This window comes from Hemiscyllium ocellatum, chromosome 11 (assembly GCF_020745735.1).
Source record: "Hemiscyllium ocellatum isolate sHemOce1 chromosome 11, sHemOce1.pat.X.cur, whole genome shotgun sequence".
Taxonomy (NCBI): Eukaryota; Metazoa; Chordata; class Chondrichthyes; order Orectolobiformes; family Hemiscylliidae; genus Hemiscyllium; species Hemiscyllium ocellatum.
The window spans coordinates 68,046,151-68,062,008 of NC_083411.1; the positions used below are offsets into that span (position 1 = coordinate 68,046,151).

At 42.0% G+C, this 15,858-nt stretch overlaps 1 protein-coding gene across 1 annotated transcript in view; it reads right to left on the reverse strand.

Moving 5' to 3' along the window:
- The window catches only part of si:ch211-26b3.4 (connector enhancer of kinase suppressor of ras 2), a 582,714-nt gene that overhangs the window by 332,009 nt on the left and 234,847 nt on the right, over window positions 1-15,858 (reverse strand). The window contains 2 exon segments of the mRNA XM_060832168.1: window positions 1,904-1,963; window positions 14,484-14,603. Of these exon segments, the coding sequence (XP_060688151.1) occupies window positions 1,904-1,963; window positions 14,484-14,603 (180 nt within the window).

Sequence of the window (15,858 nt, forward strand, 5' to 3'; positions counted from 1 at the left end):
TCCAGGGTGTTGAAGACATAAGTCTAGGGCATACAACTGGCATTAAATGAAGTAATACCAATTATATTGGGTGAAAGAAAACACTTATACAGAGCCGGGGAGGTTTGTTGAAGGTAAATTGTGTTTGACTAACTTGATCGACATAATAAGAAGGTTGATGATATCCATTGCAGTGAATATTTACATATGGACTTTCAAAAATGCTTGAAGGAAGAAGACTTATAAAGAGTTAAACAATGGCAGAGATATTTTGAACCAAATGGGCTGGTTTCCATGCTGTCAGATTCAACAGCATTGTCTTTAAGTTAGGTGTAACATATTTGCGTGTAGGCACTGATAATGACTTTAACATAAATTAGTGTTTTCAACTGTCTGCAGTTCAACTGAACATAAACTCGCATTGAGCATATCCCAATTAGTGTTTCTTTCCTGAATTACCTCCCTTAATGGGAGATTAGCAAGCTGTGCAAAATTTTATATTCCGTCTTCCAGATACAGATTTATGAGGTATTTCCAATTGTCTGCATTAGGCCTACTAACCCACAAAGCCTTTCCCTGGTTTGTGCCTGTAACAGAAAGCATTTCAGCACTAATTGTACTGCAAGAGTGCATACTTCAAACCATCACCTGCTCTGATCCACTGCATTTTTCAATAACAGATTTCAAGCATGATTTTGAAAGCACTTGAAACAGCCCAACACTGCCTCCTTCCACCTCTTGCATTGTCTATATCCCTTACTGCTTTGAAAATTGATATTAAAAAAGTACACAAAATGTACATCAGGATGAGAGGTCTGCAAACGACACGACAATTTTGAAATTAGGACAGCCATTTCTAACAAGCCAGTAATTAATTCTTCCTCAGGATCTTTTCATTTCATTGTGCAGTTGCCAACTCTGATAAGTGTCCATCCACCTGTTTTACCTCAAGTTCATGGAATGGTCTAGCTTTACTTTTATCAACTGTGTTTGAGGTTATTTGCATAAAGTTCTCTCCTAGTCTTGTCTTTTCAATCTTAATAAGTCCTCTTTTTTTTATTCAGAACTCCCTGGTTTGATGTTAGTGATCTGCCTCCCAGCTATCGTCTATACCACCTCCATCGCTTCCCTTTAATCTGCTATTGATGATAAGTTAGCATCCGTTACAGTCCATTCTATAGTTTACAACATAAATGGGACATTGCCAATGCCTGACTACACCATTTCTTTTATTTTTTTTGAACAATTTTTTTTTTTAAAGAGCAGAGTTTTACTTTAATATTTCAGCAACCATCTGAGGACAAGAGTGTTAGAATATATGATGCCATAATTTCACTTGGTGAGTAGCAGGAGTTGTTTTCGTTTTCTGGTTTGACTGATTACATTTTCCACCGTCCGGCAACGGAAGTTAGCAACAAATTGCTACAACAGGGGTTGAGACAGTGCCCACGTTCTGACAGCTTGGTGAGATTGGAATCTGGAGGACAGGGTGTGGGTGACAGGAAGATATATCCCCAGCCCTCAAGCTAGCCCACTCCGCTGTGAATTCTGAATTCAGAACTGGGTTACAGAGAGAATGTTTGTAAAGAAATGCACAGCCTGTTAAAATGAAGAAGGCAGCCCTGAAAACAAAACAACAGCACATCATTTGAAACTAAATCACCTATTGTGCAAATGGATCTGACAGCAGCCTAGCAGAGATTTATTGCTCTCTGCTGTGGGAGACCAGGCCTGGAGAGATTGGCAAACTGCTGCAGAATGTTGTTCAGAGATGTTAAGTAAGCATCATTCCAAAGCAAATAGGTATTACCTTTTCAGAGAATCTGCATTGACTCCTCTTTCAGTAACCATTCACTCAAATTAATATGAGTCAAACAAATATTGGGATTCCTTCAATATTTGAGAGGTTGAGGTGAAAACTTACATTTTCTGTTGTTCCTGTGATGACATGCAGGCCATCGTAGGTTGACTTGATGTACATACCCTACAAGAAGAGCAGACAGACAGAAGGTCAATGAGATGTTGTGTCATGGTAGATCATTGCATCCATCCCATCTTTACATAAGTGGCCTAACTACCATCCTGTACAGCCTCAACATGACCTCCCAAATCTGATATTCAATGCTCTGACCAATAAAGGAAAGCATACCAAACACCTTCTTCACTATCCTATCTACCTGCGACTCCACTTTCAATGACCATGAACCTGCACTCCAAGGTCTCTTTGTTCAGCAATACTCCCTCAGACCTTACCATTAAATTTATAATTTGCTTTCCCAAAATGTAGCACCTTGCATTTATCTAAACTCCATTTGCTACTCCTCAGCACATTGATCCATCTGATCAAGATCCTGTTGTAATCTTCTGAGGTAAACTTCTTTGCTGTCCACTACACCTCCAATTTTGGTGTCATCTGCAAACTTACTAACTATAGCTCCTAGGTTCATATCCAATCATTTATGTAAATGACAAAAAGTAATGGACCCAGCACTGATCTTTGTGGTACTCCACTGGTCACAGCCCTCCAGTCTGAAAAACAGCCCTCCACTACCACCCTCTGTCTTCTACCTTAGCCAGTTCTGCATCCAAATGGCTAGTTCTCCATGTATTCCATAAGATCTAACCTTGCTAACTAGTCTCCCATGGGGAACCTTGTCAAACTTCTCACTGAAGTCCATATAGATCACTTCTACCACCTGCCCCCATCATTCCTCTTTGTTACTTCCTCAAAAAACTCAATCAAGTTCGTACAAGAGTGCCACCAAGTTTTAAATAAGCCATAGATCTCTAACACACCAGGAAAAAGTAATGGTCAATAAGTCTGTAAATACAGAGAGGTTATTTCCCCTCGTGCAAGAGTCTAGGATGCCGGGATATTGAATTTGGGGATAAGATGCATTTTTGAGGCAGAGATGAGAAAGAATCTTTTCTCTCAGTGAAATTCTTACCCGCAGAGGGCTGTAGATGCTGGTTCATTAAGTATATTCAAGGCTGAGATAGATGCATATTTAATCAGTGAGGGAATCAAGGGTTATGGGGAAAAGGCAAGAAAATGGAGTTGAGCATTATCAGATTAGACACAATCTGAAATAACTGCACTGAAGCCAGCATCCCGTCACCAAGTCACACTTTATTTACATATGCACTGTACATGGGCTCTGACCAGCCAGGTCAGAACCAATTTCTCGAGTGAACAGAACCCCCGACAATTTTGGTCATCTCTGTAAGACAGGGATCCCCGATTGGCTCAGGTTAACAATCCCAATCAAGGATCTCAGTGTCAATGAGATCTACCTGGCCTGCATTCTAATCATTACACAATCTCATTGAGTGGTAGAGCAGATTTGATGGGCTGAATGGCCTACTTCTGCTCTCACCTATTATGATCCAGTGGGGAGCTTAATGATATCCCAGCCCCAGCATATTCATTGACCACTTTAAGAGTCAGTGAATACAATGCCCATTGGGCAGTTACATCTCAAACACATTTTTATTTGAAGATGGATGCCTGACCCTGTACACAACAAAGTCAAGCCCACAGTTTCCAAATTCCTCAAAAAGATGGGACAGCTCAAAGGGGAAGTCAGAATTCTGAAAGTGCTTTGACTCCATGACAAGCAATGTGCCCACATCTATCAACAAGGCTGGTTGCTCACACTCCAGTTACTAATGAGGTTAGTTATGTCCCTTCCTCATGTTAGTACCAGACTGTGTTTGTCCTTAAGTCAGTTTCTGCGGCTAAATGGCACAGACTGGATTTGGGGGTGTTGAGTCAAATGATAAAAGGTGACCAATATTTCTCAGCCGAACAGGAAGTAGCACAATAAATCTACATCAAAAACAAATCTGAATAACTGTCATATGTTTAATTCATTGATGTCATGACCAATTGGTGCACTGCAGCTTTTCAAATGAATGTTTATAGATATCCAGGGATTTTTGGAGGCAGTTTTAATCCAACTGGTCTGACAGAGGACCCACAGGATTATACAAGATGTTATTTTTCAATCCCAAACAAGATTTCTTTATTAATAATCAATGAACACAGCAACCTCAGTGTTTAGACAACAGCAGGATGCAAAGAGAGAATAAATTCTAGATTCTAGTCAGTGACGCCCACATCCCACGAGAAAATGGGAGATTTTGTCACTTAAATCAAAAGACTTCGAGGTTGATGGAGTCAACGAGTCACGAGCAGATGAGATGCAGTCAAAGGTCAAGATGGAAGTGAAATAAAAAATCGTGCAGCTCCAGAGATGATGTTCCTGACCTTGACAGTGTACACAGCACAGCCTTGGCAGCACAGTTTTGAATGGGTCACTCGGATTCATCAATTTGTTTTTTTTTGCCAGATTTCCCACGCAGATGTCACTCTGATTTACAAGCCTGTTTTCTAGTCAGGTGGAAAAGCTGCAGAAACAGGGTTAGATATCTCAGCTGCTGGTGGGAGCATGAGTTTTGGTGACAGGAGGTGGGGGTGGGGAGAATAAAGAAGTGGGAGCTGGGGCAGTGTCTTTATTCGAGGTGAAATGAAGAGTGTTGTCTAATCTGTTCTGTAGTCTGCCTGACAGTAATGCTGGGTGGTTCGGTTTATAGATTATCAAGGGAATGTAGACTGTCTTACCAGGATACTGAGGAGAGAAGAGGAAACAAGCCTGAAGGAGTCAGCATGAGTTCATAGAGTCATAGAGATGTACAGCATGGAAACAGACACTTCAGTCTAACCTGTCCATGCCGACCAGATATCCCAACCCAATCTAGTCCCACCTGCCAGCACCCGGCCCATATCCCTCCAATCCCTTCCTATTCATATAGCCACCCAAATGCCTCCTAAATGCTGCAATTGTACCAGCCTCCACCACTTCATCTGGCAGCTCATTCCATACATGTATCATCCTCTGTGTGAAAAAGTGGCCCCGTAGGTCTCTTTTATATCTTTTCCCTCTCACCCTAAACCTATGCCCTCTAACTCTGGACTCCCCCACAGCAGGGAAAAGACTTTGTCTATTTACCCTATCCATGCCCCTCATAATTTTGTAAACCTCTATAAGGTCACCCCTCAGCCTCCGACACTCCAGGGAAAACAGTCCCAGCCTGTTCAGCCTCACCCTATAGCTCAAATCCTCCAATCCTGGCAACATCCTTGTAAATCTTTTCTGTACCCTTTCAAGTTTCACTGCATCTTTCCGATAGGAAGGAGACCAGAATTGCACGCAAGATTCCAACAGTGGCCTAACTAATGTCCTGTACAGCTGCAACATGACCTCCCAACTCCTGTACTCAATACTCTGACCAATAAAGGAAAGCATACCAAATGCTTCTTCACTATCCCATCCAGCTATGACTCCACTTTCAAGAAGCTATGAACCTGCACTCCAAGGTCTCTCTGTTCAGCAACACTCCCTAGGACCTTACCATTAAGTGTATAAGTCCTGCTAAGATTTGCTTTCTCAAAATGCAGCACCTCGCATATATCTGAATTAAACTCCATCTGCCACTTCTCAGCCCATTGGCCCATCTGGTCCAGATCCTGTTGTAATCTGAAGTAACCCTCTTCGTTGTCCACTACACCTCCAATTTTGGTGTCATCTGCAAACTTACTAATTGCACCTCTTATGTTGCATCCAAATCATTTATGTAAATGACAAAAAGTAGAGAACCCAGCACCGATCCTTGTGGCACTCCACTGGTCACAGGCCTCCAGTCTGAAAAACAACCCTCCACCACCACCCTCTGTCTTCTACCTTTGAGCCAGCTCTGTAACCAAATGGCTCGCTCTGCTGTATTCCATGAGATCTAACATTGTTAATCGGTTTCCCATGGGGAACCTTGTCGAACGCCTTACTGAAGTCCAAATAGATCACATCGACTGCTCTGCCCTCCTCAATCCTCTTTGTTGCTTCCTCAAAAGACTCAATCAAGTTTGTGAGACATGATTTCCCACACACAAAGCCATGTTGACTATCCCTAATCAGTCCTTGCCTTTCCAAATACATGTACATCCTGTCCCTCAGGATTCCTTCCAACAACTTGGCCACCACCGACGTCAGACTCACTGGTCTACAGTTCCCTGGCTTGTCCTGACCACCCTTCTTAAACAGTGGCACCACGTTAGCCAACCTCCAGTCTTCCGGCACCTCACCTGTGACTAGCGATGATACAAATATCTCAGCAGGAGGCCCAACAATCACTTCTCTAGCTTCCCACAGAGTTCTAGGGTACACCTGATCAGGTCCTGAGGATTTATCCCACTTTTATGCATTTCCAAGATATTCAGCACTTCCTCCTCTCTAATAAGGACATTTTGCAAGATGTTACAATCTATTTCCCTACAGTCTATATCTTCCATAACCTTTTCCACAGTAAATACTGATGCAAAATACTCATTTAATATCTCCCCCGTTTTCTACGGCTCCACACAAATGCCGCTTTGCTGATCTTTGAGAGGCCCTATTCTCTCCTTAGTTACCTTTTTTCCTTAATGTATTTGTAAAAACCGTTTGGATTCTCCTTAATTCTATTTGCCAAAGCTACGCCATGTCCCCTTTTTGTCCTCCTGATTTCCCTCTTAAGCATACTCCTACTTCCTTTTGCTCTTCTAAGGATTCACTCGATCTATCCTGCCTATACCTTACATATGCTTCCTTCTTTTTCTTAAGCAAACCCTCAATTTCTTTAGTCATCCAGCATTCCCTATAGCTACCAGCCTTTCTCTGGATTCTCGTTACCTCATTTCTGAAGGCTTCTCATTTTCCAGCCATCCCTTTACCTGTGAACATCTGCCCCCATTCAGCTTTCGAAAGTTCTTGCCTAATACCATCAAAATTGGCCTATCTCCAATTTAGAACTTCAACTTTTAGATCTGGTCTATCCTTTTCCATCATTATTTTAAATCTAATACAATTATGGTTGCTGTGACCAAAGTGCTCCCCCACTGACACCTCAGTCACCTGCCCTGCCTTATTTCCCAAGGGTAAGTCAAGTTTTGCACTTTCTCCAGTAGGTACATCCACATACTGAATCAGAAAATTGTCTTGTACACACTTAACAAATTCCTCTCCATCTAAACCCATAACACTATGTCAGTCCCAGCCTATGTTTGGAAAGTTAAAACCCCCTACCATAACCACCCTATTATTCTTACAGATAGCTGAGATCTCATTACAAGTTTGTCTCTCAATTTTCCTCTGACTATTAGGGGGTCTATAATACAATCCCAATAAGGTGATCATCCCTTTCTTATTTCTCAGTTCCAACCAAATAACTTCCCTGGATGTATTTCCAGGAATATCCTCCCTCAGCACAGCTGTAATGCTATTCCTTATCAAAAATGCCACTCCCCCTCCTCTCTTGCCTCCCTTTCTATCCTTCCTGTAGCAATTGTATCCTGGAACATTAAGTTGCCAGTCCTGCCCATCCCTGAGCCATGTTTCTGTAATTGCTATGATATCCCAGTCCCATGTTCCTAACCATGCCCTGAGTTCATCTGCCTTCCCTGTTAGGCCCCTTGCATTGAAATAAATGCAGCTTAATTTATTAGTCCTACCTTGTCCCTGCCTGCCCAAGCTGTTTGACTCACTTCAGTTCTCAACTGTACCAGTCTAAAATTGATCTCTTTCCTCACTATCTCCCTGGGTCCCACCGAACCCCCGCGCCCCCCACCCCAACCTTACTAGTTTAAATTCTCCCAAGCAGTTCTAACAAATCTCCCTGCCAGTATATTAGTTCCCTTTCAATTTAGGTGCAATCTGCCCTTCTTGTACAGGTCACTTCTACCCTAAAAGAGATTCCAATAATCCAAAAATGTGAATCCTTCCCCCATACACCAGCTCCTCAGTCATGCATTCATTTGCTCTATCCTCATATTCCTGCCCACACTAGCTTGTAGCACTGGGAGTAATCCAGATATCACTACTCTCAAGGACCTCCTTTTTAAATTCCTGCCTAACTCTCTGTAATCTCCCTTCAAAATCTTAACCTTTTCCCTTCCTATGTCGTTGGTTCCAATGTGGACAATGACCTCTTGCTGGTCCTTATCCCCCATGAGAACATTCTGCACCCTCTCTGGGACATCCTTGATCCTGGCACCAGGGAAGCAACACACCATTTTGATTTTTCGCTGCTGGCCACAGAAACGTTTGTCTGTACCTCAAACTAGAGAATCCCCTAACACTATTGATCTCTTGGAACCTGACGTACCCCTCATGGCATTAGAGCCAGTCTCAATACCAGTAACTTGGCTGTTCATGCTATGTTCTCCTGAGAATCCATCACCTCCTACATTTTCCAAAACAGCATACCTGTTTTAAATTGGTATATCCACAAAAGACACCTGCACTAGCTGCCTACTCTCTATCTATGTTACTGTATCTGAGACTTTCTCCCTTCCTATAACTGCCATCCATCACATACTGTTGCTGTTGCAAATTCCTCATTGCTTCTAACTGTCTCTCCAACCGACCCATTCGATCTGATAAGATTCAAGTGAAAGTCCATCAGAGATAGAGGGTGAGCGAACTTGAGGGAGTCAGTGGGAGTTTTTTCTAAATTCACTGATGGGATGTAGACATTGCTGGCTGGGCCAGCATTTATTGCCCATCCCTAGTTGCCCTTGAGAAGCTGGGGGTGAGGTACATTCTTGAACGCTGCAATCCACCTGCTGTGGGATAACCCATAATGCCATCAGGGAGAGAATTCCAGGACTTTGACTCTGCGACAATGAAGGAACAGCGATATATTTCCAAATCAGGATGGTGAGTGGCTTGGAGGGGTTCTTGAATGTGGTGGTGTTCCCATGTATCTGCTGCCCTTATCCTTGGAAGTGGTTTTGGATGTGGAAGGTGCTTTCTGAGGAGCTTTGGTAAATCTCTGCAGTGCATCTTGTAGATGTTACAAACTTCTACTACTGAGAGTCGATGGTGGAGTGAGTGAATCCAGCTTTGATGTCAAGGGCTGTCACTTTCATCGCATTTTGCCTCTTAAATTCAGCTCTTCTGTCCATCACTGAGCAAGTTATTGTTGCGCAGGTGCTGCCTGATAGCACTGTGGATGACACCTTCCATCACTTTACTGATGATTGACAATAGACTGATGGGGCTGGGTTGTATTTGTCTTGCATTTTATATACGGGAGATACCTGGGCAATTTTCCACATTGTTGGATTTATGCACTGTTGTAACTGTACTGGAACAGTTTGGCTCGTGGAGCCGCAGGTTCTGGAGCACAAGGCTTCAGCACTATTACCGGAATGATGTCAGGGCCCATAACCTTAGCAGTATCCAGTGCTTCAACCATTTATTTATATGACTTGGAATGATAAAGTTAGAGAGATGGCAAGTCAAGAGAATCAGTCACAGATAAAGAGTGAGCTTGAGGGAATCCGACAGTAATAGAAAAAAGTACACATGACGGTGTCAGTGGGAGTGACACAGTGAATACAGTGAGTCTGAGAGAGTCAAATGAAGTTAGAAGGAGATCAAGTCAGATGGAATAGGTGGGACTGAGAGACACAGTGAATCTAAGACAGCGAGGTTTAGGGAGAGAATGAGAGAGTCAGTGGGATTTAGAGTGGATCGAGAGAGTCAGTGAGGGTTCAAGGGGGACAGTGCTGGAGAGTGTCAGTGAGAGTTAGAGAAACAATGAGTCACAGAGTCAGTCAGAGATAGAGAGAGAATTAGTTTGTGAGAGTTAGAAAGAGTGAGTCTGAGAAAGTCAGTCTAAGATAGACAATATATTTGAAGGAGTCAATGAGAGTTAGATGGAATGTGATCTGAAGGAAATAGTAGAAGAGAGAATGTCCTGGGAATCAATCAGAGTCAGAGATAGTCAGTCTGAGAACATCAGTCAGAATTGGAGAGAGTGCACACCTTAGAGGGTCAGTTGCAGTGAGAACAACAGAGATACCGAGGGTGTCAGTGAGAGTAAGAACTACAGTGAGACTGAGGGTGTCAGTGAGAGTAGGAATAGCAGCAAGACTGGGGGTGTCAGTGAGAATGAGAATACACTGAGGGTGTCAGTGAGAGTGGGAATAGCAGCAAGACTGGGGGTGTCAGTGAGAATGAGAATACACTGAGGGTGTCAGTGAGAGTTTGTCTCCATAAATCTCACTGTCTTAGATTCACTGTGTCTCTCAGTCCCACCTACTCCATCTGACTTGATCTCCTTCTAACTTGGGAAGAGCGAGAGGAGAAAGGAAAGAGTGAATCTGGGGAGTCAGAGTTACAGAGGTGCAGGTCACGTTTAGGCTCAGTACCATAACTACAGTGGGTAATGGCTGCAGCAGGGCAAGAAGAAGGAATCCAAACCCAGGGTTACAAATTCCATCTTCCTCCACCCCCCCCACCCCGAGTCAATAACATTTTTCTACCCTCTCCCCACCCCTCCTTGTCCCATTGTGGAAGAACATGCAGAGCCAAAATTGGCTTGCTCAGTCATCTGACAACCCACCCATAACAAACGGAAAGAATACTAGAGAAGTTAGCAACTCTGGACAGAGAAACAAGATTAACATTTTGAGTTCTGTATGACTTTTTTTTTCAGAACTGAAGACTCATTTAGTCTGATACACATCATCCTTGATTTGATGGGACCATCAATGATGGTGCAGAATAAAACCAACAATGTGGGTCCAATCCCCATATCAGCTATTAGAGTTCATTGTGGCTTGTCTCTTCACCTTTACCCACACGACTGTAGTGGTTACTCTCAAGCTATACATAACTAATTGTCTCTGTCCAGTGGAGGGATATGCTTGTTGTTCATTGTAGACATTGGCTCTTTAACTTAGCCCTGAGGGGTGTGCCAGAGGAAAACTGTACATTTTTTACCCTGACCTGAAGAGGGTGGAAGGCTAAGCCAGATAACCAAAGAGAAGTCAGCTTCACTTCCATCGTGGAAAAAACTTTTAAAAACCAACATCCCGGTTCTGTGAGAGCTTGACCACACTCACTCAGTCTGCTTCTATTGTTCCAACTTTTAAAATAATCCACTACAATATGGGCAAGTGTAGAATAATTAAGCATGGATTCACTATGTGTTGCGAATAAGACCAAACCCTCTACAAAATATTCAGAAGCTAGCCTAGACCCAGACATTTTCTTCTTTTAAAAGTAAATGTAAGATGTTGCATTCCAGGTACAATTCAATTGTTGAACTACTAAATTTAAAGCAAAACACACATTATTCAGCTACTATCGTTAAAATACAATGGAAGAAAGAAGGAATTGTAATAACTTAACTATACTGGAAAACTTAACAGGATATTAAATGCAGTAACTATTACGAATTAACTATTCCAATAAAGTAACATCCCAAAAACATGCCCTTGGAAAATGCAGATTCAGAAAACAGATTGTCTCACATGCAACTCCTGCAGCAGGACGAGAATCCTAGCTTTTAGCTGAAATCAAGAGAGGGAAAGAATAACTTTCACTCCTTCATGACCCCAATAGCACCTGCTGAAAGCTAAACTAACAACTCTGGTTCTGTGGAGCTTGACCACACCCATTCAGGCTGTTTCTATTGTTCCAACTTTTTTTAAAAAACCCAAGGCTTCACAAGCTATTTACTCTAGTGACTCTGGTGGGCTGCTCACCACCTCTGCCTTAACACATTTCCTCAAACAAAAGCAGGACAACGTACACCTCTTACAGTCACAGTATCGCCAGATTAAGGATAAAAGATATACAAACAATTGGACTGTGTTTTTTTTGGCCATTTAACAGAGAGAGTTGGTGAAGGTAATGAGGGCGACGTGGTGTACATTGACTTCCAGAAGGCATTTGATAAAGTGCTTCCCAGTGAAGTTGAAGCACATGGAACATCAATGACAGTGGCAGTACGATTATAATTGGTTAAGTGATGAGGAACAGACTGGTGGTGAATGTGATTTTTTTTTACAATGGTATATCATGGGATCCTCCAGGCATTAGTGTTAGGAGCATTGCTTTACCTGATCTACATGAATGGCGTAAGCTTGGATGTGAAGAACACAATTTTAAAGTTTATAGATGGCATGAAGCTTGCAACCTTGGTGAGGTTCTGAGGGGTTTGGGGGAATAGTGAAAGTCTTCAAGAGGACAGAGGTCAGTGGAATGAATGGATGTGACAGATGAAATTTAATGCAGAGAACTGTAAAGTGATAAATTTTTTGCTGCAGGAAGAATGAGAAAAGACAATACAAAAGATTGAAATCTAAAGGGGGAACACAAGTAGAGGGACCTCAGACTGCAAATGCATAAATTATTGAAATGGCAGTGTTGGATGAGAAACTGTTTTATGAGGTTTACAGGATTCTAGGATTTATCAGCAGAGATAAAGCTTGGAAAAACAAAGTTATGATGATAAACCTTGATAAGATACTTGCTCAGTCTTAACCAGCGCATTCAGTCTAATTCTGCTCCAGTAAGGATCCGAAGGCATGGTAGAGGGTGTCGGAAAGACTTACGATAATGATTCAGAGGATAAGAGCCAAGTACTCCAGGAATAGATTAGAGAGACTAACATTATTCTCCTTAAGGATGATTGAGAAAAGATTTAAGAGTGGTTTTCAAAATAATGAAAGCTTTGAACAGTCTACATGGTGAGAAATGGGTCCCAGTGTTAAATGAGTCAATAAGCAAAAAACACCATTTTAAAGCGTTTGTCAAAAGGACCAAAGATGACATGACAAAGAATCCATTTCAATGCAGCTAGCATGTGGAATGGCCTACCTGAGACTGAGGAGGGAATTTAATCACATCTTTCACAAGAGAACTTGATAATCAGTAGATGAGAAAATATTGGTAAAGCCAGAGAGAATGGGTGGAGAAGTGGGGCTCACTGAATTGCTGTTGTGGAGAGCTTGCATGGACATGATGGGTCAAACAGTCTCCTGTGTAGTAACTACTCTGAGTCTGTGTGACATAACCGATGAGCAAGGTGACTCAAAGAGATGAAGTAATCTTCTGTGCTTTCTTTTCAGAGTCTAATTTACAACATATACCAGCTTACGGTGCAGAGAATTATTTTCAGCTTTGCCAACCATCTGACTGCATTATGACACACTCAATCTTGACTGTGAAGTTTAGTGCGCTGCTGACTTAGTTTTTTTAAATCTCCTGACCAGCCTCTCATCCCACACACTTTGTAAGTATTCTAAAACTGCAGCCTTTATACAATCCTGCCCCAAATGTCACTTGTCCAATTCACCCACCTCCGATCCTCCTTGTATGGGACCTTGTATCAAAATCACTTCCTGAACTCTTCTTTCTCTATTTCTGTGAATTCTTCCAACCGTGTTTTCTTTCCATGTTACTTAACACACAATATAAATGCAAGCTGTTATTATTTTACCTCCCTGCTGCTTGAAAGCCCTCATTCCCTGCTACGCTGTCCAATCTGCCACCAGACCATTCCTCCCTCCAGATTTCACTGCCCAAGAGGAAACCAAGAGAGGGCTCATGGAAGCTGACATTGGCAAAGCCTTCGATGTTTTAAATTTTAACTTCAAACTTTAATTTTTAACAGTACAAATCAGCAGAATCCGAAAGGAGTAAGAGGCACCAAGGCGCATCAAGGAGAGAGAGAGAAACAAACAATGCTTTGAGCGGTATAAGTTAACAGGCTTTTCGACAGAAAATTCCTTACAAATGGAGACTCAGAGACCTTGGTGGGATGAAGTACATTTGAAACAAGTTAAAGATTTTTTACTTCCGTTTATCCATCAACTATTCCCTGACTAAGAGGACCTGCAAGCAACTAATTAATGGAAGTCTATTAATGATAGGATTTTAGGAAATGTGGAAGGGATGTCAAGTGTAACTGGTCTAACATATCTCAGTATCAATGATTAACATTGAGCACTCGTAATGGGTTCAGCCCATCTCAACGTCCCCTCACACTGCCTTCCTGCTGATTCAGCCAACCTAGAGAACATGGGCAAAGATGTTTCACCGTCAAATTTAAATATATTGGAGCGCGGTCCTGCTATAACCTGCCACTTAATTGACAGAAGTGCTGTAGTATCGAAGGTAGTACCCCTGCCTCTGAACGAGAAGCTCCGGGTCCATGCACCACCCCAGAATTTGATGGCCAAGGAATATGCGTTCATTAAGCAGCCAAACATGTTGAGGATCAATCTGCTAATCCTCCCAATGGCAGGCAGTAAGAGCAGGATAGATTCCTGGTCAGACCTGCCAGAGAAATACCTGGAGGAATTGCCATACATTGGTCCAGACTACAGCTCACACGTGAAAGTGTACGGCATGACTCTAACCTTTTGGCTGGATGGCCAATGTCAACAGCATAGGGCATCCTCCCCATCCTGTAGAGTATGGATTCGGAACCTATCTCTTTGTCCTTCCCATGCAAATTTACAACACAACAGAAAATTGATGACAAAATGTGCTCCTGCAAGGATTCATCACCAAGACTGTGGCTGCATTGAGTTAAGCTACAGTAAACAGAGAGCTTATTGTACATGATTGTGCAATATCAACAAGGATGTGAAAGAAATAAGTCCTTACCAAGCCTTCACTGGGCATGATGTTTGTTAGGTGGACAACTTCAAGATGAGCAGACTGTGACACTAGAGAGTCCGATGATAATGAGATGATGTGGTCACAGATCCCAGATAATGTTTTACACTGTAAGTAATCAAAGAACCAAAGACCAGTGTTAGTTGTGTGAAAAAGAAATGCAATCTTCCCTTTCCCTTTATCAATTGTTCTTTTTATAGTTACCACATGAAAGCTTGTTATTAATCATGCAGCAGAAAATACATTATGTTGAAAGAGGACACTGTTAATTCATCATCATACATATTATCTCTGTATTTTATGCTTTGTGCCTTTCCAACTGAGACAATTTCATCATCATTTCAGTCTCACTTTCTTAAGCAAACCCCGAAATGCTGCTTGATCTACAATTTTATTGCTTTGTTTTACCTACATGTTGCTGCATGTTCAGTAAGTGCTGAACTGTCAGCACTGACACAGCAATGTTAATTTAGTGAAGATTTAAATGCAACAGTTTATTCTCTGGCTCATGTCACATTTTGCAGAGTGAATGAATCCAATATTTAGATTTCTGCTGGCAATAGAACTGTTCATTTATAATACCGGCTCTGTTCGCCAAAGCATGGGACAGTTACCACATCTCTCCCCCGAAACAGTGTAAGAACTGATTACTTTGACAGATTACGCTCACATTACCACCCAATCCTGCATCCATACAGTTCACAAAACTGGAAGCTTGCCAAGAAAAAGGGAGTCCAATTTAATACTTGGAGGTTATCTGTTCATGTTTCATGACTCTTTTTATAAGTGTTTCCAGAACACACGCATACACAACAGTGACTTCTCATTAGTATTGGGGGGGAGCAATATCAGAATCAGTTCTCAAGCCTAACAAATCATATAGGACATCCCCTAAACAAAATCTTCTGTCAATTCCTGAATAATGTGGCGTTGAGTCCAACATTTCACCCTTAATCAGCATCACAACCAAAAAGGTACATTGTTTGTTGATACCATCCACTGTTTCATAGGATCTTGTTAATAAACTGGTTGCCATGTTAGGCAAGAAAACAACAATGATTAAATTTCAAAGTAATGAATTATGTATGAATCACTTGGGACTTGAGATAAGACTAGGTGCTACTTAACTGTATTCTTCCACTGAGCAGTAAGTCAATCAAAAGGGGGTGGAAGAAGAGAATGGCACTTGACTGATCACTACTGATACGATCGACACAGATCATGCAATTTCTTGTTACTGTATACAAATTAGCCTTGGCTCTGGTGTCACATTCTTGCAACAGAACCAGAAGCTGTGGGTTATCTGTTCATGTTTCATGACTGGAGGTCCATATCAGGGACTTGAAAGACATTAAGTGGGAGA